We start from the raw sequence: 24,204 nt of genomic DNA on the forward strand, positions 1-24,204 counted from the left end.
TCCTCTCTCTCTTTCATCCTTCCTCTGCTTCCTTGACGACTGTTGCCATGGCTTCCACTGGGCAGTGCTGCGGCAGGTTGGTTACCTTGGTGATGGTTTCTGATCTGTGAGACACCAGGTGGAGGCGGAGCTTTCAGCCTCCATGCTGGGAGCTCTGCCTCCCCATCCCCCCCCCACCCCGTCTGCCCCTGTCTCCCCTCGATCCCCCCCATCATGCCTCCATCAGTCAGACTTCTCTTCATCTTTTCATTTCTCCTCGTCTTCCTCCCTCAGACTGGCCCCCCCTCCCTGATCCTCCCACAGAGAGCGGTATATGAATCCAGATGAATTGTGGGTAATAAATCCAGGACTCTGCAGGTTTTGGTAATAAACTCTGTGAAGTGAACTTCGATAATAATCAGCTTCCAGAAGAGCGACAGGAAGAAGAAAATCTGGATCTTCTTCTTCAAACTTTAAACTTTTCAATCATCCTCTGAACATCATCTTCACTTATTGATTATTGACCGACATCATCCAGATTTGGCCTCAGATTATAATCTCATCAGAATATTTATGAGTTTTAAACGGAGCTCAAGATAAATTTTCTGATGAAGATCATGTGATGTGATAGAATGTTGATGAACAGCTGCTGACAACAACACTATTGTACATAAAGTACAAAGTACCATAAATATGAGTTGATTGTTACGTGAAGGTTCATCTAAATTAAATGAAGCAACATCTGTTTCAAATATTCATGTTTGTATTCTTTTATTAAGTTTATGTTGTTTAAAAAGTGTTAAAACACTTTAATATTCTGTTTGTTGACATGTCATGATCGATCGATCGATTGAGCTGATCAGAGTATTGATCTGTCCTCACTGTGAGCTCAGTGAGCTGCAGAAATGATTTGTTCTTGCAGCCTGAAGTTTGTTTCACACACATGGTGAGTGTATGTGTTTGACAGCAGTGATGATGTCATCGGGGTGACAAAAGCTGCAGATCAGGTCTGATTTAAATATCTGTGAGTCCATCAGCAGCTCCTCTGTCTCATAACACACACACACACACACGCGCGCACGCACACACGCATGCACACGCATGCACAAACACACACACACACACACACACACACACACACGATGCACGCAGGCACACACGCATGCACACGCATGCACAAACAGACAGACACAGACACACACACACACACACACACACACACACAGGCAGTATAAAGCTTGTCCTCACACACACACCTGAGCAGACAAACAGGTGTGTAAACAGCAAGTGTTCAGCAAACATCAGCTTCATCAGGTCGTCTCCGTCTCACTATCAATATTTGTCTCTGCATCGTTTTGTTTTCTCTCCATTCAAAATATTCATGTTCACATTCAAAGTCAAATATTTGAGGTTTGTCCTGCCGGGGCCTCCGTATCCTTACCGATGCTTCGCACCACGCTGAGCAGCACGCTGCGTCGCACCAACCGGGTTAAAGAGGCGACTTAAAGGCGTGAGAAGTGACATCAGTACAAACTTTGATCTGTGGTCACGTCTCTGATCAAAATCTCAACAGTCACATTCCTGTTTGATTGACCTGTGATGTCACAACCACAAGCTGCGCCTGTGTGGACCATCAGAAATACAAGGCTTTCTCTGGTTTATGTCTTATTATTTGAAGAAAAATTTTTGATTTTGATTTTTGAAAATAATAAAATCTGTTTTCATCCACTGAGTGTGTCAAAGATTGACTGAGCGTCTGTGAGCTCAATTCCACGACACGTCACTTTGTTCATCACACTAATTAATAAATGAACTTGCATTTATATAGCGCGTTTTCCATTACTCACAGCACTTTACAGTACTTGCCACATTCACCCATTCACACACACATTCATACACTCAAGGAGACTTCAACATGCAGCTTAGTTCAGCCGGGGGAGCCAGGAATTGAACCAGCATAATAATAATTAAGGCTTTGGTTCAATCACAGGTCAGATGATGGTCAACAGGAAGTCCTCGGGCCTGGATTGTCTGGCAAGTCAGATCTGGTCAAGAAAAGCTTCCTATCAGAGTAATTGATCTGAGACACAAACTAAGGCCAATCGACAGAACATCACAGAGACCGAAGGATGATCCCAAGTGTGACACCGGTTCAGCATCCAAACACTTGAGATAAAGTCCCAATCTGGTGTTTGTGAGGTCACAGTGACCTTTGACCTTTGACCACTAAAGTCTGATCAGTTCATCTGAAAGTCCAACTGGACGTTTGCACCAGATGAAATGAGATTCAGTCGGGTCATTCCAGAAACTAACACAGATCCACTTCCTGTCAGAGGACCACCAACGCATCACCTGTCTGATTATACGGACAGACAGGTAAACAGACAGACAAGTAAACAGACAGACAGACAGACAGAAGACTCACCTTGGCTACGGAGAAGTCTCTCTCCTCCATCACAGCCTTCATCTCCTGAGCAGTGATGTCATTTCTCCGTTGCCTCGCCAGCTGAAGACGCTCAACCAGAACTGACCCGAATCGTTCCACTTCCTGTACGGAGTCGGCGTCACAAACACACTGAAGGAGCTCGTCAACATCCTGACCAATAAAAAATAAGATCAGATCAATAATCTGATCTTAATCACAGAACAAGTGATGTTACAGTGATACAATGTGAGTGTTTTACCATGTGAGAGTCCTTGAGGTGGAAATCCTCCAACCTGAAGACAAACAGACACAAACTGCTTCAAGTTTTCTTTATCACATCCAGGATCTGCGTTTGTATCACTGTTCCAGCAGATCTGATGGAAAAACTCCACAAACAACGTTCATCAGAACTGACCACTGACTGAAACTGAAAACCTAGACACTGTAGCTGATGCAGCTGTATCCCCAGCAGGTTAGGGGTACAGCAGGAACCACCTCAGGGCCCCAGACCCTCAGTGCCCCAGACCCTCAGTGCCCCAGACCCTCAGTGCCCCAGACCCTCAGTGCCCCAGACCCTCAGGGCCCCCAGACCCTCAGTGCCCCAGACCCTCAGTGCCCCAGACCCTCAGTGCCCCAGACCCTCAGTGCCCCAGACCCTCAGTGCCCCAGACCCTCAGTGCCCCAGACCCTCAGTGCCCCAGACCCTCAGGGCCACAACTAATGAAATGACTACTATAAACTGGGTTGGTTAAGCCTTGACTCGTGTATTTTAAGCTTATGGTGAGTGTTTTGTTGTGGGGGGTCAACATCCAGCTCTATTAAATAAAAATCAACATATTATCACTTTTCAAATAGTAATGTATCAGAAGACGACGTTCATGTGGCGCCCATTAACTCAATTGGTGGAACAGGCATCCCATGTACAGAAGCTTTGTCCTCACTGCAGCAGCCCCCCCCCCCACACACACACACACCGAATACAAAGGCCAAAAAAAAAAAAAACAATAGCAGAGGACGTTCATTAATTAACAAACAGTGCGTTTACATGACACTCAAGAAAACCAAATTACTGCGTTAGTCTGACTATGAACGGATCTTTAAGATGCATGTATACACCTTTAGTCTGACTAAAATCGGACCGGATCGGATTTCTCATAGTCGAATTACACCACGTTGATTATTCGATTGATAGTCGCATTACTCCTGCATGTATACGTTTCCAGCGGATCGGATCGGATTTTGCGTTCTGCGCAGGCGCGAGATTTTTCCCCGGGGCCGTGAGCCGGAAGTAGACGGACAGCGACGGCGGTGGCGGTGGCGGCTTTCCTCTGAAATCACCGCAAGAAAGAGCGCAATTGTGCATCTAGTTTGTGTAATTATCATGTACACCATATACGAAGTGTACAAAGATGTAGCTTTGTCTCGCTCTTTGTACGCCATCTTTCTTGAATGCCGAGGCAGCTGGTGACGTAAAGAGGTCAGCCGGAGGTGCGCCGTTAACACTAGTTGAAATGGGTACAGCGCCACGTAGCGTACCGGGGTATGACATGCTTACGGCCAGTAATTCGATTTTCTCAGTGGCATGTATACTCGGATAATTGCAGTTGTCCGATTGAGCAGCAGAGTCGAACTATGGCTGTAATCTGACTAAGCTGTGCATGTAAACGTACTGAAAGACACTTTCTGACTTCATGTTCGTCTCTCAGTTGCAGCGTTTTTTTTCAGTAGATATCAAGTTCTTAAATAAATTTGCATTGATAATGGAGATGCATGTGGTGATTTCTTCTCTTGGGGGTAGTTTAATCTGCCTCTGCCCCACTCCTCCTCCTCCAGCGTTGCTGCCGCTGACCAAATTAAAGCCGGACTTCTGCAGCAGCCTGTTAGATGACCTGAGCGCCGAGGCTGCAGTAATTTTGTCTTGCGCTCCCTGAAGTCCAGCTGAAACTCTCCGTTATTTCAAAATCAGTAAAGCTGCGAGGGCGTCGGCCGAGCGGACTGCTCTGCTGTCGAGGAGTTTATTTCTCCCTCTCACGGCAGCAGCCATGATGGTGGACGTGGAGCTGGTAACTAGCTGATCTCCTGCTTCTCCTCCTGGGAAGCTCTTTTCATTTAGCCTGCTGCTGTTTTTCTGTAATAAACTGTAATAAGGTGGCCGAGGCGGCTCTGCTCTGCAGGGAACAGCAGGTAATGAAAGACCAGCCGCCTCCAATAAAGCTTCTCTAACACCCTGCTTACAGCCCATCCAGCCCGGCTCAGCTCAGCTCGGCTCGGCTCCCTCCACCACCAGCCTCTGTGTTTAAGATCTGCAGGCATCAGCCTGAGGAGTCCTACTGACAAACTTCTGTCTCCACGATCGATACAAGTAAAATATTAACTGTATATGTGAGAATATATGTACTGCAAGATACTGAATATGTACCGAAGATGCACTGAAATACCGACAACATATACTGAAACATCCACTCCACCAGCCTATGTCCTCTGTCCTACTGACAGACTTCTGTCTCCATGATGGATACAGGTAAAGAATAACTGTATATATAAGAATACATGTACTGAAAATATACAAAACATGTACTGAAATACCTGCAACACCATCCTCTCAATGTCTGCAGGCATCAGCCAGAGGACTCTTCCTGAGAAGCTTCTGTCTTCATGATGCATGTCAACAATATATAACAAATATATACACAATGCATACTAAGTACATACCGACTAGATCCGTCAATATATACTATGTCACGACTACACTACTATACTGGACTGCAACTGTTACGTAACCGGGCTGTAACTGGAATGTAACTGGGATGTAACTGGGATGTAACTGGATTGTAACTGGGATGTAACTGGATTGTAACTGGGCTATAACTGGATTGTAACTGGGATGTAACTGGATTGTAACTGGGCTATAACTGGATTGTAACTGGGATGTAACTGGATTGTAACTGGGCTATAACTGGATTGTAACTGGGATGTAACTGGATTGTAACTGGGCTATAACTGGATTGTAACTGGGATGTAACTGGATTGTAACTGGGCTATAACTGGATTGTAACCGGGATGTAACTGGGATGTAACTGGATTGTAACTGGGATGTAACTGGATTGTAACTGGGCTATAACTGGATTGTAACTGGGATGTAACTGGATTGTAACTGGGCTATAACTGGATTGTAACTGGGATGTAACTGGATTGTAACTGGGCTATAACTGGATCGTAACTGGGATGTAACTGGGATGTAACTGGATTGTAACTGGGATGTAACTGGGATGTAACTGGGATGTATCTGGGATGTAACTGGATTGTAACTGGGATGTAACTGGGATGTATCTGGGATGTAACTGGATTGTAACTGGATTGTAACTGGGATGTAACTGGGATGTATCTGGGATTGTAACTGGGATGTAACTGGATTGTAACTGGGATGTAACTGGGCTGTAACTTGGATATAACTGGGATTAAACTGGATTTTAACTGGGATGTAACAGGGATGTAACTGGATTGCAACTGGGATGTAACTGGGCTATACCTGGATTGTAACTGGGATGTAACTGGATTGTAACTGGGCTATAACTGGATTGTAACTGGATTGTAACTGGGCTATAACTGGATTGTAACTGGGATGCAACTGCATTGTAACTGGGATGTAACAGGGATGTAACTGGGCTATAACTGAATTGTAACTGGGCGATAACTGGATTGTAACTGGATTGTAACCGGGATGTAACTGGGCTATAACTGGATTGTAACTGGTATGTAACTGGGATGTAACTGGGATGTAACAGGGATTGTAACTGGGATATAACTGGATTGTAATTGGGATGTAACAGGGATGTAACTGGATTGTAACTGGGATTAAACTGCATTGTAACTGGGATGTAACAGGGATGTAACTGGATTGTAACTGGGATGTAACTGGGCTATACCTGGATTAGGGCTGCACAAAAAATCGTTAAAAAATCGCGATCTCGATTCACACATACACGTGATCTCATTTCTACACATAGCGATTCTGAAGCATTTTATATCTCGAGCCGAATCACAAACAAATGCTCCTATTTTCCTTCCGGATTTTTTGAAGCGCCCCCAAACGCAGCACGGCCGCTGCCTCCTCCCTCAACCTGTGGTAAAGCGTCTTTACAACACGGGATTCAGTGGCGGAAGCCCGCCTGCAGTAGAGTGTTTGGAAGGAGTGAGTGAGAGGCCGTTTAGACAAGGCAGCAAGCCGCCAATCTGCCCGTCCTATTGACGGCTAGGTCCGCGGTTTTAGACAGAGGGCGGCAAATTGGGGGTCTGTTTTGGTCCGCCGATTTGCTGCCTCGGACGGTACACTTATTTCCGCCTCGACTGCTAGCTTGTTGTTGTAGCGACAAGCTAGGAACGGTCGCTACTTTCAAATTAAAAGCCCCCCGCTAAGAACCCAGTTCTAAACTCCAATGGGGTGCAATGTAAAGCTCTTATTTTGAAGACAAATTTGTTGTCAACTGTTTGCAGCCCAACTTCGGGCCTCACGTGACGTCACCTCTGAGGCGGCTTTTGGAAAAGGAAGAATATTATGCCCCGTTTTAGAAAGCCGATCACAGCAGCTATCACATATCACCTAGCCAAAGATACAGCCCCAATAAACACTGTACAACATGAGGGATTAGAGGATGCCATCTCATCTTGGAGACTAATTTTTTTTTACTTTTGTAAAAATCATTTATTATCCAATGATAGAACTAACAAAACAAAAAAAACATTGCTTTGGCAGAGGCATAGTAGTATGCCTCTGCCATACTACAATGTTTTTTTTTTGTTTTGTTCAAGTTCATCAGTGCAATAAACATTTTGTGAAAAAAATCGTGCCAGAGAATCGTGATCTCAATTCTAAGCAAAAAAAATCGTGATTCACATTTTTTCCAGAATCGTGCAGCCCTAACCTGGATTGTAACTGGGATGTAACTGGATTGTAACTGGGCTATAACTGGATTGTAACTGGGCTATAACTGGATTGTCACTGGATTGTAACTGGGCTATAACTGGATTGTAACTGGGATGCAACTGCATTGTAACTGGGATGTAACTGGGCTATAACTGAATTGTAACTGGGCTATAACTGGATTGTAACTGGATTGTAACCGGGATGTAACTGGGATGTAACTGGGATGTAACAGGGATTGTAACTGGGATATAACTGGATTGTAATTGGGATGTAACAGGGATGTAACTGGATTGTAACTGGGATGTAACTGGGATTAAACTGCATTGTAACTGGGATGTAACAGGGATGTAACTGGATTGTAACTGGGATGTAACTGGGTTGTAACTGGGCTATAATTGGATTGTAACTGGGATGTAACTGCATTGTAACTGGGATGTAATGTGATGTAACTGCATTGTAACTGGGATGTAATGTGATGTAACTGGATTGTAACTGGGATGTAACTGGGATGTATCTGGGATTGTAACTGGGATGTAACTGGGCTATAATTGGATTGTAACTGGGATGTAACTGGGATATAACTGGATTGTAACTGGGATGTAACTGGGTTGTAACTGGGCTATAATTGGATTGTAACTGGGATGTAACTGCATTGTAACTGGGATGTAACTGTGATGTAACTGGATTGTAACTGGGATGTAACTGGGATGTATCTGGGATTGTAACTGGGATGTAACTGGGATGTATCTGGGATGTAACTGGATTGTAACTGGGATGTAACTGGGATGTATCTGGGATTGTAACTGGGATGTAACTGGATTGTAACTGGGATGTAACTGGATTGTAACTGGATTGTAACTGGGATGTAACTGGGCTGTAACTTGGATATAACTGGGATTAAACTGGATTTTAACTGGGATGTAACAGGGATGTAACTGGATTGTAACTGGGATGTAACTGGGCTATACCTGGATTGTAACTGGGATGTAACTGGATTGTAACTGGATTGTAACTGGGCTATAACTGGATTGTCACTGGATTGTAACTGGGCTATAACTGGATTGTCACTGGATTGTAACTGGACTATAACTGGATTGTAACTAGGATGCAACTGCATTGTAACTGGGATGTAACAGGGATGTAACAGGGATGTAACTGGGCTATAACTGAATTGTAACTGGGCTATAACTGGATTGTAACTGGATTGTAACCGGGATGTAACTGGGCTATAACTGGATTGTAACTGGTATGTAACTGGGATGTAACTGGATTGTAACTGGGATGTAACTGGGCTATACCTGGATTGTAACTGGGATGTAACTGGATTGTAACTGGGCTATAACTGGATTGTAACTGGATTGTAACTGGGCTATAACTGGATTGTCACTGGATTGTAACTGGGATGCAACTGCATTGTAACTGGGATGTAACAGGGATGTAACTGGGCTATAACTGAATTGTAACTGGGCTATAACTGGATTGTAACTGGATTGTAACCGGGATGTAACTGGGCTATAACTGGATTGTAACTGGTATGTAACTGGGATGTAACTGGGATGTAACAGGGATTGTAACTGGGATATAACTGGATTGTAACTGGGATGTAACTGGGTTGTAACTGGGCTATAATTGGATTGTAACTGGGATGTAACTGGATTGTAATTGGGATGTAACAGGGATGTAACTGGATTGTAACTGGGATGTAACTGGGATTAAACTGCATTGTAACTGGGATGTAACTGGGATATAACTGGATTGTAACTGGGATGTAACTGGGTTGTAACTGGGCTATAATTGGATTGTAACTGGGATGTAACTGCATTGTAACTGGGATGTAACTGTGATGTAACTGGATTGTAACTGGGATGTAACTGGGCTATAACTGGATTGTAACTGGGATGTAGGTGGGATTTAAATGGATTGTAGTTGGGATGTAACTGGATTGTAACTGGGATGTAACTGGGCTGTAACTGGATTGTAACTGGGATGTAACTAGGATGTAACTGGATTGTAACTGGGCTATAACGGTTGTAAGTGGGATGTAACTGGGATGCAACTGGGATGTAACTAGATTGTAACTGGGATGTAACTGGCTGACATTTACTCGCTGCTGTCTTAAACTTTGCCGTTTGATGGAAAACAAACAGCCACTTCACTTTCTTCACTCTCTCTCTCTTCAGCCTGAAACAAACACACTAAAACATACACATTTACAAAGGTATTACAGGCCGCCTCTCTCCATTAGGAGAACACACACACACACACACACACACACACACACACACATCAAAACACACACTGTAACACACTCTCAGTGCTGACAGATGGAACATGCTCCTCCATATTCTGTCCCTCATAAAGAGGATTGTGGCCTCCAATATCAATTACCCTCTCATCCAGGGGGAAGGTGGGGCTAGGAGGGGAGGAGGGGAGGGGGTAGATGGAGGAAAGGGAGAGGCAGAGGGAGGAGGTGGGGGAGGGGTATTATCTGTAATTAGATTTTCTGGTCTATTTGGAGGCTCCTCAAGGAGTACGAGTGCTCATTTCACAGCTCTTAACAAGATTGAGGAGATGAATAATGAGGAGAGGAGAGGAGAGGAGAGGAGAAAAGAGGAGAGGAGAGTTATACTCACATGATTGTAAATAAGTGAATGGACATGTTGGAGTCAGTTTGTCCTCAGAAGAAACAAACAGTCACCTCTGAACCAGAAACCTGCATCTATTTAAAACATCATTTATCCAGAAGTTATTTATTACTGATCAGTAATTACATATAGTCTTTTCATAAATCCAAACTCTTCATGATTCTGGATAATGATGATCACTCTTACTGATTGGCTGCTCATATTGATGATGACTCATTCTGATTGGTTGCTGGTGTTGCAGCCTGATGGTCTGCTCAGCTGCAGGGATTTTAAAAAGTTCAGAAAACTTGAGGAAAAAGCTCAACTGTACAGAGCTTTTCTTTAATGAGTCACAGTCAGCGTTTTAAATGCTGATCAGCCACTGATCAGTGATTGATCAGTTATTGATCAGTTATTGATCAGTCTGTTTAGGGCTGTAAAGTTGGTCTCATATGTCACAGACGTCACCTGTGAGACACGGCGCTGTGCCGCTTATTTGAGGTTCAGAGGTAAACAGTGAACACTGTACATTCATTGCGTGTGTGTGTGTTAGTGTATGTGTATGTTAGTGTGCGTGTATGTGTGTGTGTGTATGTGTGTTTGTTAGTGTGTGTGTGTGTGTGTTGCATACTCGGAGGCCTGGTGCAGTTGGCGTGCAAGCAGCACTGCCTCGTCTCTCTCCTCATTGGCTAGCAGGAGTCGTGACATCAGAGCCTGATCTCTGTCCTTCTGAGCTGCTAACACCTCCTCCAACACGGCTAAAGAGAGGAGGAGACAAGGAGATGAGATGAGGAGTCATCAGTTTGAGGATGAATTTAGCAAAAACAATTCTGTCTCTCCTCAGATTAATCAACCAATCAAAGTTCAGATCTCCTCATTTAGAAAACACTTGTCCTCGCTCTCACATACACACACACACAGCTCAGTTAAATTAATATTACATCTGATCACTACTTAAACGTACACACACTTATTAAACTAACAGCTGCTCGTTACCTGTCATCTTGTTACGGTTGTTTTAATTTCTGTGTGCGTTTGCGCGTTGGTATTTAACAGTGTGTGTGAAAAATATTCAAATATTGAAAAAGTCGAGGTCGGATCAGAGCTGATTAAAAGGGAAAGCAACTCTAACAAACACCTCCTCCTCCTCCTCACCTGCAGGTCTCTCCAAGCCTCGGGCCTCCCTCTGCTCCTCCCTCAGCTCCTCCTCCACCTCCCTCCTCTGAAGCGCCTTCTCCTTCTGGACCAGCTGATCCTGCAGCTGAAACCCAGTCACATGTTTTTATACAGTATGGATGAGTGTGAGTCAATGTGTGTGTCTGTGTGTATAGTGAACACACAGATTAATTGATCGTTGTTGATTAGCTGATCACTCAGAGGAGGTTAACCTCTCACAGTGATTCATTATTTCCACACAGCTGTTGAACTCCAGGTTTTCAGTCCTCCTGCAGCCTGATGAGTGACAGTCTTGTTATGATTGATCCCACTGGTTTTCATGTGAGCCCCGCCCTACTCTGCCTCTGATTGGTTGTGTTCTCTATTTTCAACACAAACTCTGGACTCTCACAGCAGCTCCGGTCGTTTCTGTTCTTCTGGTTCTGATAGGTTGTTGTACGAGCTGTAGTTTCCTGGTAAACACACCAACCTCGTCTACCTCGCTGTTCACCGTCAGAGTACCTCTGGTGGTAGTGGCATGAAATCTGGACACAGTGTTGGGGGCAGAGCCGCAATCATTCCTATGAAAGCTTCTCAGTGCAGCCAAAGAAAGAAGTTCCACTTCATTGGTATGAATTGACCCAGACCCATAAAGCGTGTACACGAGAGACTTCCACAGACCGAGCTTGCAATGTCATGGTGCGGTCTCTTCCAGACTTTACAAATGTTACTGGACCGAATGGATCACACTCTGATAATAAACAGATCATGTCTCAGGGGTTATGACACTGTCTTACAGACACTTTCTTCAAAATATTAGCTTAAAGTGTTTTGGGCCTCACGTGATGATGAAATTACACAGGTTGACCACTATGACAACTGGCTTCAAAGCCTGCTGCTCTTCCTGGAGGTTGGTGTCTACAGGGTTTGCTGTCTTGCTGCTGCTCCCCTAACAAGCCCAGAGACTGTGCAGCTGAGACAGCTGAAGAGGTCGGTGGGTTTACTGGGGAAACTTGAGCTCACAATCAGCTGCTGGGATAATAACACGTCCCGCAGTGTGACAGCATGTTTGATGTGGTTCTTTCAAAGCCCTCTGGTGCTGCTGTAGCTGATGGAGGAAGGATGGAGGTCGGTCACGATAATGTGATAGCTTGTAGTAATCCGCCACGTCACTGACAGCGTATGGCTAAAAGACTGTGGGCTGAACTTGTTTTTGTGAATTAAAATCAGTACACTGATCAGCTGTATCATATCTTGTATATAAGTGTGTACATTTACCTTCTTGTTAATGTCTCTGAGACAGTCGAGCTCCTTCAGTAGAAACGAAATGTTTTTGTCTCGATCCAAATTGTGACGACGAGGAGCCGCTGTGATTGGTCCAAACGTGACCACCTGATGAGAACTGAAAGAGACAACTTCCTGATCAATTGTTACAAAACTTGAATTACAGATTCTGATGGTACAACTACAGTGTGAGTAAGGGTTAGTTGGTTCAGTTAGAACTGATTTCCCACTGTGAGCATCTTCAATTAAAGCTTTTATTTAATATGGTTTCCACAGTTTCTTTGTTGGTTTATTTTTAACAGTTTTTTTCCCTTTTGAACAGAAATAATTCAAATAATTCAGGTCAACATAGGCTAGAGATGCACCGATCAGGATTTTTGGGGCCGATCATCGATCACCAAAAGCAGTATCTGCCGATCCCGATATTGCCGATCACCGATCACAGTGTCAAATCCATAAATTCTTCTATATTGTTGTCTTGTGTAACTTTCATATATTTAATTAATGATTCTTCTTACACAACACTGACATTGTATTATTAAGTATAAAAATTAGGAGATGAGAAAGTATCATGAATTGACCACCGTTTTATTGCAGGCTGAGGCAATGTGCAACATTTCACACTCTAGAGACTCTTAGAGACAACTTGGACTCAGCTTACACAGAGTAACTGTAGATTACTAGTGGGAATGCAGTCAGGGTGGGAATTTCATCATTTCAGGGGCACCAAGACCACATGACAGGGCACAAAGGCCACTGGGTAAAATGTGTTGATTTACCTTTCAGACTGATACCATAACATCCTAATTTATAATAAGACATGGATTATGTATTAACACATTTCCTAATACCAATATCAAGTTAAAGTTACATTAGAAAGTAGTTTTTGTTAAGTAGGGTTAGAGTGAGGTGGGTTTTGTGACACCTCACTGAATATTAGTGTTATTGAATATTTCTCCCAAATAGAAATTCCCCAAAATTATGGCAAAGCACATTTTTTCCAAACAAAAAATAGTAGAATAACCAGCAGGAGACCACTGATGTGTGGAGTGATTTTGGTGGCACTACACTCTGAATAATAGTGAAGTTATTGAATATATTTTGTAGTTTCTCTTTTCGGTGTTGCACTTTGTAGACGGTCCCTGCGCCCTCGTCTCACAGCTGGCTGACCATACAGACCAGAGTTAATGTCCAGACGCTCGTTCTGATTAACATACGGTTGTAGCTCGTTGTCTTCCTCACTACGGTAGGAAAGAGCCGTCGTTTGTGTTTTAACAAGGTTTCACTTATGAGTTATTGATCCGGGAAGTTCGAATCTGTGAATATATTTCCAACTTTACCGGACTAAATCCTACCACATAAGTCAGTCACGTATCATGTCAAACCGGCTGCGCTCGCTCGCTGTGCTGTAAGTTTCCTTCTTCTGTTTTGAGACGCTGCTGCTGTTTGAGAGGCTTTCACGTGAGATCATCGTGATGATGAGACTCCACCTGCAGGAACCGCGGACTCACTGAAGTTACTGTGAGTGACTACTGTGCACTCAGGTGGCTGTAATTAAAGACAAGCCCGCTACGCTGACCGGGCCAGGGGCACAGAGGACACTGTGGCGCGGAGCAACGGCGGCCATGAAATTCCCTCCCGGCATGCAGTTAATGCACTGTCTTTATACTTAAACGTCATCTGATCGGCCTGATGTGATCTATTTTGAGAACTCCGATCAAAACCGATAGGGGCATTATCGGCCGATTGCGATCGGTTGCCGATCGATCGGTGCATCTCTAACATAGGCGCTGAATGGCAGCCACGCTTCCGTCAGTCTGCCCCAGGGCAGCTGTGGCTGCTATCGTAGTTCACCACTAGGGCTGCTCGATTATGGCAAAAATCATAATCACGATTATTTTGATTGATATTGTAATCACGATTATTAAAGACGATTATTCATTGATTTGAGAACAAGCACTTATTGAACTTCGAACTCTGGTATTTCTTTCAACACGATAAGTTTGAACTGAAAAACAAGAAAAATGCAAATAAGAGAAAAATATATCAATAAAATGAATTAAATAATATGTAAAATAAAAAATAAACAATATCCCGGTGCGACTCGACCAGAGGTCCACTGTGGTGGCAGAATATAACGCTGTTGACACTTTTCTTGAAACTTTCCCGCGACATTCGTCATAAAGGGCAGGCAGCGCAATTCTGCTGATATGGTTACTTGATGGTAACACATACCGCTTGTCCAATGTGTTCATCAGTTTATTGAACCCCGGGTCGCTAACGGTGTTGATAGGTCACATGTCTTTGGCATCACATACATGACGGCATCCGTTATTTCTTTATGCCTGAGGGAGCTGGGTGGAGATGCGGCGGCAGTGTAAAGTGCCTTAATTGAGGACTGTGTGGCGGCGGCAGGAGTCCAGGAGCTTTTCATTTTTGAGTTTTTTTGTTCCTTCTCTGTTTGGTCACTTATTACTCTGTGTGGACTTTAAATGGTTAAATTGGTGGTGTTCCGTTGAGATGCAGACACGGTCGCGTGACATATCTTGCACAATATCTTCGTTTGTTCCAAATCAGACTCCTCGAAACCGAAGTGTTTCCACATCACAGAATTCGCTTTACCCTTTTTCCCGACCAAAGGCTGCATTTCTGCCATCTTCTACAGTCTGCTTCTACACGTTTTTTTCCAAACACGCAATGGCAATACGCACCGGCGTGGCTGAAAGCAAACATTTTTGGGCGGGGCGGAGCGAAGTGCACAGGTGGAGATGGGAGGGTTCGCTGCATTTACCACACAAGACACGGCGTGCGGCAGAATCATCGTTTTATTACGATTATCTTGTTTTCATGATAGAGGGAAGCCAAAATCGAAATAGAAATTGAAATTCAATTAATTGCCCAGCCCTATTCACCACCATCAGTATGACTGTGTGTGAATGAATGGAACCTGGAAGCCTGTGAGGCACTTTGAGTATCTAGAAAAGCGCCATATAAATCCAATCCATTATTAAAGTCAGGCCAAAGAGCAGTTTCAGGGGGTGTGGCTAGACACGCAATGGAGCACATGTGGTTTTAGATAGCTCAACTAATAACCGAACTAAAACACATTTCTTCAAAGGACCCGACCTCAGGCTTGTGTTCGACCGAAGTAAAGTCGGGTGAACTAGCAAGAAGCCACAAGGCCGATGCTACAGCGGCAGATTTGGCCTGCACGCTTTCAATGACAAAAGAACCGTTGCCATTTGACCTGCTCTTCGCAATCGGTAATCTGAATAAAAACCTAGAGGACACATTTTTTCAGTCTATCAACCCAAATACAAGAGCTCCGGTAAAATGTCATGGAGACCAAAGAGAATCTGAATCTGGTGTATTTAACCACGATAGCCGCAACGATGCACTGGAGTCACTCTGCAGCGCCTTTAAGACAGACAACAATTATATGAAAGCGGATTTAGACTGCGTCTGTGTGTAGCACAGTACTTCTCAAATAGCGGTGAGGTGTCGGGGGGGCGTCAGAGGCAGGGCAGGACTCGAGAGTCTATTTCCACTGGATATGTGTCCGCTGCGTTACGTCCGCCACGCCAGCGGAGCTGATAGGTTTCACTTTACCCCGAATTTCCACTGGATACTGTCCGCTGCGTTATGGCTCCAATCCGGTTTTGCTCCACCGTCCGGCAATCCCCACCAGTTGCGCTTTGAGTCCGCCACGGCACAGTACGGTAGACAGCTGGCGTCGTGAGGCCGAGGAGTTCCCGCGATAATCACACGATCACTCGCGACCGCAGTTATGGGTCCGTACTACAAAAGCAACAACACAAAGTGTTCCTGACCGATGGATCGGCAGAAGAGCTTGTGTTTGTCTCTGTTTTGAGATTTGTGTTTTATTTTGAAAAGTAACCGGATGTTATATTGTTGTTTCCGTGCTTGACTTCCTGTCTGTTCGGAGCTAAATTTGTCTGAATTGCTGCGTCGTGCTCCGGCATCCGCCAGATATAGAAGTCCTGCGTATCTGCTCCGTCCCAGCTCCGGCAGTAGCAGATACGCAGCGCAGCGGACCTGTGGGGATTAACACATAGACGAAAGTGAAACCTATTAGCTTCGCTGGCGTGGTGGAGATGGAACGCAGCGGTCTACCGCACTGCACAGTGGCGGACTCAAAACGACAACTCATACAGTGGTTTATACAGATAAATAAATAAATATTATCAGGTTCTCAATAGTATTTCAATTCAGGGGGGGCATGAAAACATTTCTGTCCTCTAGGGGGGCATGACAACAACACGGATTCCGAAGCGATGATTCCGATTCAGCTGAATCATATACCTGGAATTCAAAAATGGCGGCAATGAATTAGTCCCCCCAGGAATCTGCGATTCTGCGATCACGGAAATTACTGCAGATTTCTCGGCCGTCCGCGGATTCAAAGACCTTCCGCGGAATGTCACATTGTGCATGTAGTTTTAATCCTGGCCGCTAGATGTCGCTGTCAGATAGACTGGGCTCCAGACTCACAGTAGAAGTACACTATCCACTGCATCCGGTGGACGCGGGAAACGTTTACAAAAGAAAAAACTGTTTATAATTTGGACTTGACTTGTACATTTTATGTCAGCATTTCATTGCTGTAACTGAATGTTTACATTTACTATCTGCAGTGTGCAGAAGGCACTTCCTGTTCCTAAACCTTCACCTATAGTTTGGTGAAAAGTTTTGTACTTTTTATGTTGCAAATAAATCTGCCCAACAGGGACAAAGAAAAGGTTGATGTTGATTATTTTAAAACCAGTAATAGAAGGTTCCACAATGTTTTACAGTGTTCTGGTATTGCAATTAATTTCATAATTGAATATTTAATTCATTATTACATTAAAAAAGTATGTTTTTTTAATGTTTGCGGAATTTTTACTTTCAAGCCGCGGAATAAAGAATTGCTCTCCACGGAATTGAACCTTTTTCTCTGCAGATTCTTGAAGGGCCTAATGAATGTGTGGACCCAAGGAGTTTGAACAAAGACAGCGGTTACGTCGTCTTTGGCTTCACATGCAGTTTAATTGCACGTGAGGTAAATTTGGAGGGATAATACCCACAGCTCTGAAAAGGTAGTTGTGCTACCGAGAGGAGTCCGCCTCTGGAGTCAATAAGAGGGAATATATATCACGTGTCTTATATTATAGTGGGGTTATTAACTATGAGTTTCCAACCGATCACTCATTAGATTATGTGTGTATATTACCCGGGTGTATGTGTAAGTGTGTGTGTGTGTGTGTGTGTGTGTGTGGGTGAGTTTGTAAAAGGAAAGAAGCTAAGCGAGCGCTTATCAGACAACAAAGAATAACACAACAAACATGTGGGGCACAGCGGTCGTCTCTCCCTCAAACAGCGGCCGGCAAGCGAATCTAGGTTCGTTTATCGTCCGCTGTTTGAGCCGGAATATGACGTACTGAGATCACACACGGCGGCAAAACTACACAAGCTATTCGCTGAGTGGATTAGCGTGAATGAGCTCCTAGTGAGCGTAATAACACAGTTAGGACACAGTACAGTCACCATACGTAGGACTCGGCGGTTCCTTCACAACAAACATGAGCACAACAACAGCACGCTATATACTATCTGTCTCTGCCTAAACAAAAGCCTCTTACTTGGGTCGCTTGTTGCGACTAGCGTGTGTCCCATCTGACTCGAAACTCCAACTCATTTTGGATGTGAGCGCAGGATCAGCTGGCTGTTAGTTCTTACAGGTTTTTTTTTCCTTAATTTCTTTTTCTTTTTTTCTTGGCAACCTGTACCTTTTATACGTGTTTGATGATACCACATAAGACACCAACAACTACTGCACACTGGGAGGGATATAAGATTGTGAAGTGGAATGTGAGAGGTTTGGGTCATGTAATGAAGCGTGCCAAAGTTTTTTCACATTTGAAATCTTTGACAGCAGACATACTATTTCTTAAAGAAACCAGATATACCAGGCTTACTTGAGTGCCAAAGCAAGAGGAGTGGCAATATTGTTGAGGAAAAATATCCCTTTTATCCATTCATCCACTGTCGCTGACCTGAAGGGAGGTTCCTAATTGTATCTGGTCTCTAAACTCTATTCCGATTACACTTAAATGTATATGGCCCCAACTTCGACAGCCCAGTCTTCTGTCAAAAGGTTTTCAACAGCATACCAAACTTGTCTTATAATGTTGTGCTCGGCAGAGAGTTTAATTGTATAATGGATCCTCTCCTGGATAAACAATTTGTAAAAACGCTTCAAAAATCAAACTCAAGCATTCCCTTAAAAACATTAATGGAAAGCTTAAAGTTAGTAGACATATGGAGTTTCTCACACCCGATCGACAGAGACTACTCTTTCTTCTCCCCAGTCCGGAAAGCATACTCTCGAATAGACTACTTCCTGCTGGATTCAAAACTGATATCAATAGCTGATAAAATGAAGTACCCCCCCATTTTAATATCTGACCACGCCCCACTGTCGATGAAGTTAAAATTAGGTGAACAAACATTCCAAAATGGACATTGGCGATTTGATGCAATGCAGCTAAAAGATACAGAATTTAAATTACCTAGACAAAAACATCTCCCACTTCATTTCTGAAAACGACAATGGTGAGGCCAATGATTCAGTCTTTTGGGAATCACTGAAGGCAGTTACACGAGGCCACATAATATTATTAGTAGCATATGAGAGGAGAAAAGATAATAATCGGCCTCGAGAAATAAATTAGGACTTAGAAAACCTTGAAAACTCGTATAAAGCAAACCCCTCTGATGCTACTCTGGAAGCTATCACCAAGCTAAAATCTGCACATAACACCATATTAACAAAACATGTTGGCTCCACGCTCTGCCACAGAGCCTTTTAGCTAGACAACTAAGGCACACACAAGCGTCCTGCGCCATCTATAAATCAGAGACAAGAATGGCAAACTAATAAAGTCCCCAGGTTAGATTAACAAATGCATTTAGACTTATATAAATCTAAATGCTCTGTCACTTCAGAAAGTCTCAATGAATTTCTAGCAAAATTGCAGCTTCCTATGCTGGATGCTGAAGCAGTACGAGCTGTGGAGGCTGAGATAACCCTAGAAGATATCACATCTACTACTATGCAATTCCCAAATATAAAGCTGGGTTTAACATTTAATTCTATAAATCATACTTGTCATAAATCGGCCCCTTCCTTCTACGGATGTTGAAGCATTCCAAAGAAACCTCTAAACTGCTGAACACACTCTACCAGGCAAACATAGCCGTTATACTGAAAACCTGGACCGATCAGGCTTTGTACCTGGTCGCCATATTTACTCTAACCTACGCAGTCTTTTCAACATAATGTATCACGACCACAAAAAGGACTGTGCCGTCATCGCTTTTGATGCAGAAAAAGCATTTGATCATATAGAATGGAAATTCATGCTTTAAAACAATTCGGCTTTGGAAAAAAATGTATAAATTAGATTAATATCATCTATACTCGACCCCAAGCCTCCATTATCACCAATGCTGAGACATCGCAGCCATTTGAGCTACAGAGAGGTGTCCGGCCAGGCTGCTCCTGCTCCCCACATTTATTTAACTTGTACATTGAAGTGCTTACCAGCCAAATAAGGGCAGACCCAGATTACAAACCCATTCAAATACATGAGACAAAACGACACCTTTTGCTTTTCGCGGATGACATGACATTGTATTTATCACGCCCTGAGGTGACCCTTTCCTCTTTGTTACGCTTAATTGATAAATTCAGCAGCCTCTCAGGATACACTATTAACTGGGATAAAAGTGAATGTCTTCCATTGTCGGACAAGGCAAATCTAGAGTTTCTACACACAATGCCCTTTAAGATTGTACACAATCAAATCAAGAGCTTAGGTATTATTGCTACGCGAAAATATGGAGATCTCTTAAATTCCAACTGGGAAAGTAAGATCCAACAATAACGCAATAACATTGAATTCTGGGATACATCACCACTCTCCCTAGTTGGTCGCATTAATGCCCTAAAAATGATTACTCACCCTAGATTTCTATACATGTTCCAATGTCTACGAGTCTATATTCCCCTGTACAACTTCAAGAAACTGGACTCCATCATCTCCTCATTTATCTGGAACAACAAAGCAGTGAGAATATCAAAGAAGCATCTATGCAAAGACAAATTAAGAGGATGGTTTGGCCTCCCTCGTTTTCAGCTCTATTTCTAGGCAGCAAACTTGAGAGTTCTGTCAGTGTGGCACAAAAGTCCAACAGCAGACCCAACTCTAATTTCAAAACCTTCTTGGCTCCAGATTGAACAGGCAGCCTGTGGAAGTACATCTCTTCCCACGCTTTTGAACAATCCCGCCAAGGCCAAACTCCCAACATACATAATGAATCCTGTCATTCTAAATACCTTGAGAACATGGAGGCAAATTCAATCTTTCCTAAATCTCCCCAAAGTCTACCTAGACAGCCCTATTTGCAAAAATCATGCTTTCATTCCAGGTTCAGATGGTACCATCTTCTCCATCTGGAAGGACAAGAACATTGTCAAAATTGGAGATTTGTGTACCGAGGGGAAACTTGCAACCTTCCATCCAACTGCAACAGTCCCATAACATACCATCATCACATTTTTTTTCAGATATCTCCAAATAAGAAGCTACATTAGCACCCACTTACCACACAATGAAACCAGGCCGGCACAAACTGTGCTTGACAGTATTGTTCGCCACGTTTTTAACCGCAAGGGATCATCTCAATTCTATATTCACTCCTGCAAGTCCACTCTGTATTGTCCGATTGCTAAATTTAGAAAGGCCTGGGCAGAAGAGCTGGGTGCCGTGAATGTCAGACAATCATACAATTCAAGATTGTACTTAGACTTTACTACACCAAATCAAGGCTCAATGCTAACCCTAACCCTATCCTGACATTTCCCCCTGTGCAATAAGTGCAAACAGGACACAGGTACACTTGCCCACCAGCTATGGCTATGCCCCCGCCTGCACTCCTTCTGGGCTCTCATAAAAGTCCTATAATATAACAATAGTACCAGACCCTCCTCTTGCCATATTATGTGAACTCTGCCATAGACAACCACACTGCTCCGGCCATCTCATTCTGCACTCTACTAGCTAAACGCCTCATTCACAGCAATGGAAATCTGAGTCTAGCCCTACATTCCACCAACGGCTGAGGGAGCTTGGAAATGTATTTCACATGTTGCACCTTCGTTCCAGCCTCGCCAACAAGGAAAATGTTTTCCTCTAAATTTGGAAACTGCTTCTCATCGTGTGGTCGGCAACCCAATAGCGATCGTTTGACCTACAGATTTCATTTCCTTGATAGTACGCGATAAGGTCTTCATGGTATTTTACATTCGTTTAACTGCAGTTGCCAATGTCAGTGCTTTTATTTTTATATATTTTTTAATTATTATTTTTTAAATTTCTTTGTTTCTCTTTTTCTTTGCTGTTTTTTTTGTTGCCTTTTCATCAGAATCATTTCTACTATTCAAGCTATGTAAACTACTTAAGATTTATTTGATTTCTCCTTTTGTTTGCATCATGTTCCATTTTCTCCAGATAGAGTTCTTTATATTTGTGCTTCGTTTAGACTGGACATCATCTTACTTTGACTCTGTTTCTCACAGAGGCTTGTTATAACAATGTACATGCACCATGTCCTTGAAAAACCCAATAAACATACTTTTCAGTTTCAGTTAAAATGACAGAAACAAATTGAAACATTCAGGTGTTTTGTCCGTGAGTACGTGTCATTTGTTTTGTTGCAGCTGGTTTCCGTCTCGCTGAAGCTCCAGTCTTAACTCACTGCTGATTTAAAACAATAAACTACGGTGCTGAGGGTACCTGATAAAACTGTTACATTTTAAACAGCATCAACAGAAACATCAATGAAGCTAAAAGTGTTTGTCTGAAATATATAAAATATATAACAAAGTTAGTAAATCTAAAGTGTGGAGGGAGACGCACGTCACACTTCTGTGTGTTTCCTGACCTGCACAGATCTGAATATAATCACTCTGATGGTATTTAATGATCCATAATATCAATCAGATGTACATGATGTAGACGGAGGTGAGGGTGAGGTGGTCAGGTGAGCTGCTGGTCAGTGAGACTGTGATTGGTTTCATTAGAGGTTCACCTGTGTGTAGTCAGGTCAGGTGTTTTAACCCCACATTATCAGCCGAGCGGAGCTAAGATGAAGGCAGCAGCTTTAATAAGCAGCGAGCGGCTGATGTTCGCTGTAATTCTCTCATATCACCTTAAAGGTCAGACGGCTTCTTAGCGTAATAAAGCGAGTAAATAAGACACTGAATATGGCTGACACTGTCTTCTGTAATTGACTGTTTCTCACTTTATTATTTCAGCTGCTTCTAATCAACTTTCCTTTCCTCCCGCCTCGACTGCTTTTACTATCTTTCTATTTCTGTCTCGCTCTCGAACGCTTCGACTAATCAAATCAAATCTAAATTTAATAGGTCACATTTCACACAGTGATGCAACTCAAACGGCTGCATCGCTTTCATCTGAAGAAGCATCAAAAAGACAAAAAAACACATAAATGAAAGAATCTAAAGAAGGTTAAAGTTTAATGAAAAGCTCTAAACTTTTTAATAAATCCACTCAACACGTTCACATGAAGAACACGAAGGAATCTAAAATATCTTTTCAGATTTTTATCTAAAGGCTTTAATAATCAATAGATGTGATTCATCTCTTATTGACGCTGGAAACAATAATGCCAGTAAAACACCGACAGCCTGTTATCAACTGATCAATCATTAGTTACTGACGACGTTTAGATTATATTCATTTAATGTTGTATTGTGTTTGTTCTCAAGTTGCCTGTCAGTCTGCGCTCAGGGAATACAAATCATAACGAGCTCTGTAAAATCAAATAACTACACCAACTCATACAGTACAAAACAACATATTTAAATTTACCATTCAGATTATTTTAATAATAGTAAAGTAGTTGGAGCAGTAGCAGTAGTATTACAGTCACTCTCACCTGTCGTCACTGGCAACTAAGTGACTTGTCGCTGTGGGACTTCCTCTGGATCCTCGTCCTCCATCAGAGACGTCCCCACAGCTCTCTGCCCAAGGAGAAGGGCCTCGGCTGGGAGAAAGGGCCATCTCCATCTCCCCTGCACCTCCTGGAGGCCTGGAGGCCATCAAAGCAACAGGAGAGACAGACGTCCTGTGGGAGAGAGGTGAGACAGGAGAGACAGGCCTCCTGTGGGAGAGAGGTGAGACAGGAGAGACAGACCTCCTGTATGTCCGAGGGGAGGTGGAGCAGGAGGTCGCAGGCTCCTGGAGGTGCTGAGGAGCTGAAGGGAGAGAGAGAGTGTGACAGCGGATGAGAAGTCAGATGTGATGATGATGTGACGGTGGATGTTACCTTGAGGCCAGTCAGTCTGGTCCAGATTCAGGCTGATCTCGGATCTGTGAACATCAGACAGGAAATTCACTTGATACCTCGCCGCTCTCTTCTAGAGGCCACGATTCTTCAAAAGCACCATTAGATTAGTTTTGTTAGTTTTCATTGTCAGATTGTCACATGTGGATCGGTAAATATTAACAGATCGTTGGTCTTATATCCTGACAAACTCTTCTTTACAAACATACTTTACAACAGCTTGACTTTATCCTGTTTCACCTGATATTCATCCCAAATAAACAACAAACAGCAGCTTTTAGCGATTCAGCAATAAACAACAAAAGGGACAAATTCAGTTTCTTGAATTTGTCCAGCGTGAACCCTCGTCACAAACAAGTCAATAAAGGATCTTTGACACT

The 24,204-nt window shown here is 43.3% G+C and overlaps 1 protein-coding gene across 1 annotated transcript in view; it reads right to left on the minus strand.

Annotated features, from left to right (window-relative positions):
* LOC115578121 (mirror-image polydactyly gene 1 protein homolog) overlaps positions 1 to 23,956 on the minus strand; it is a 37,377-nt gene extending 13,421 nt beyond the window's left edge. The window contains exons 1-7 of the mRNA XM_030410955.1: positions 23,807 to 23,956; positions 23,417 to 23,735; positions 12,386 to 12,509; positions 11,108 to 11,213; positions 10,584 to 10,710; positions 2,664 to 2,697; positions 2,405 to 2,575 (exon numbers count right to left, since the gene is read on the minus strand). Coding sequence (XP_030266815.1) covers positions 2,405 to 2,575; positions 2,664 to 2,697; positions 10,584 to 10,710; positions 11,108 to 11,213; positions 12,386 to 12,509; positions 23,417 to 23,580 — 726 coding nt within the window. The 5' untranslated portion in view covers positions 23,581 to 23,735; positions 23,807 to 23,956. The remainder of the gene's footprint in view (positions 1 to 2,404; positions 2,576 to 2,663; positions 2,698 to 10,583; positions 10,711 to 11,107; positions 11,214 to 12,385; positions 12,510 to 23,416; positions 23,736 to 23,806) is intronic.
* Positions 23,957 to 24,204: the final 248 nt, after the last annotated feature.

Source organism: Sparus aurata, unplaced genomic scaffold, assembly GCF_900880675.1.
Source record: "Sparus aurata unplaced genomic scaffold, fSpaAur1.1, whole genome shotgun sequence".
Taxonomy (NCBI): domain Eukaryota; kingdom Metazoa; phylum Chordata; class Actinopteri; order Spariformes; family Sparidae; genus Sparus; species Sparus aurata.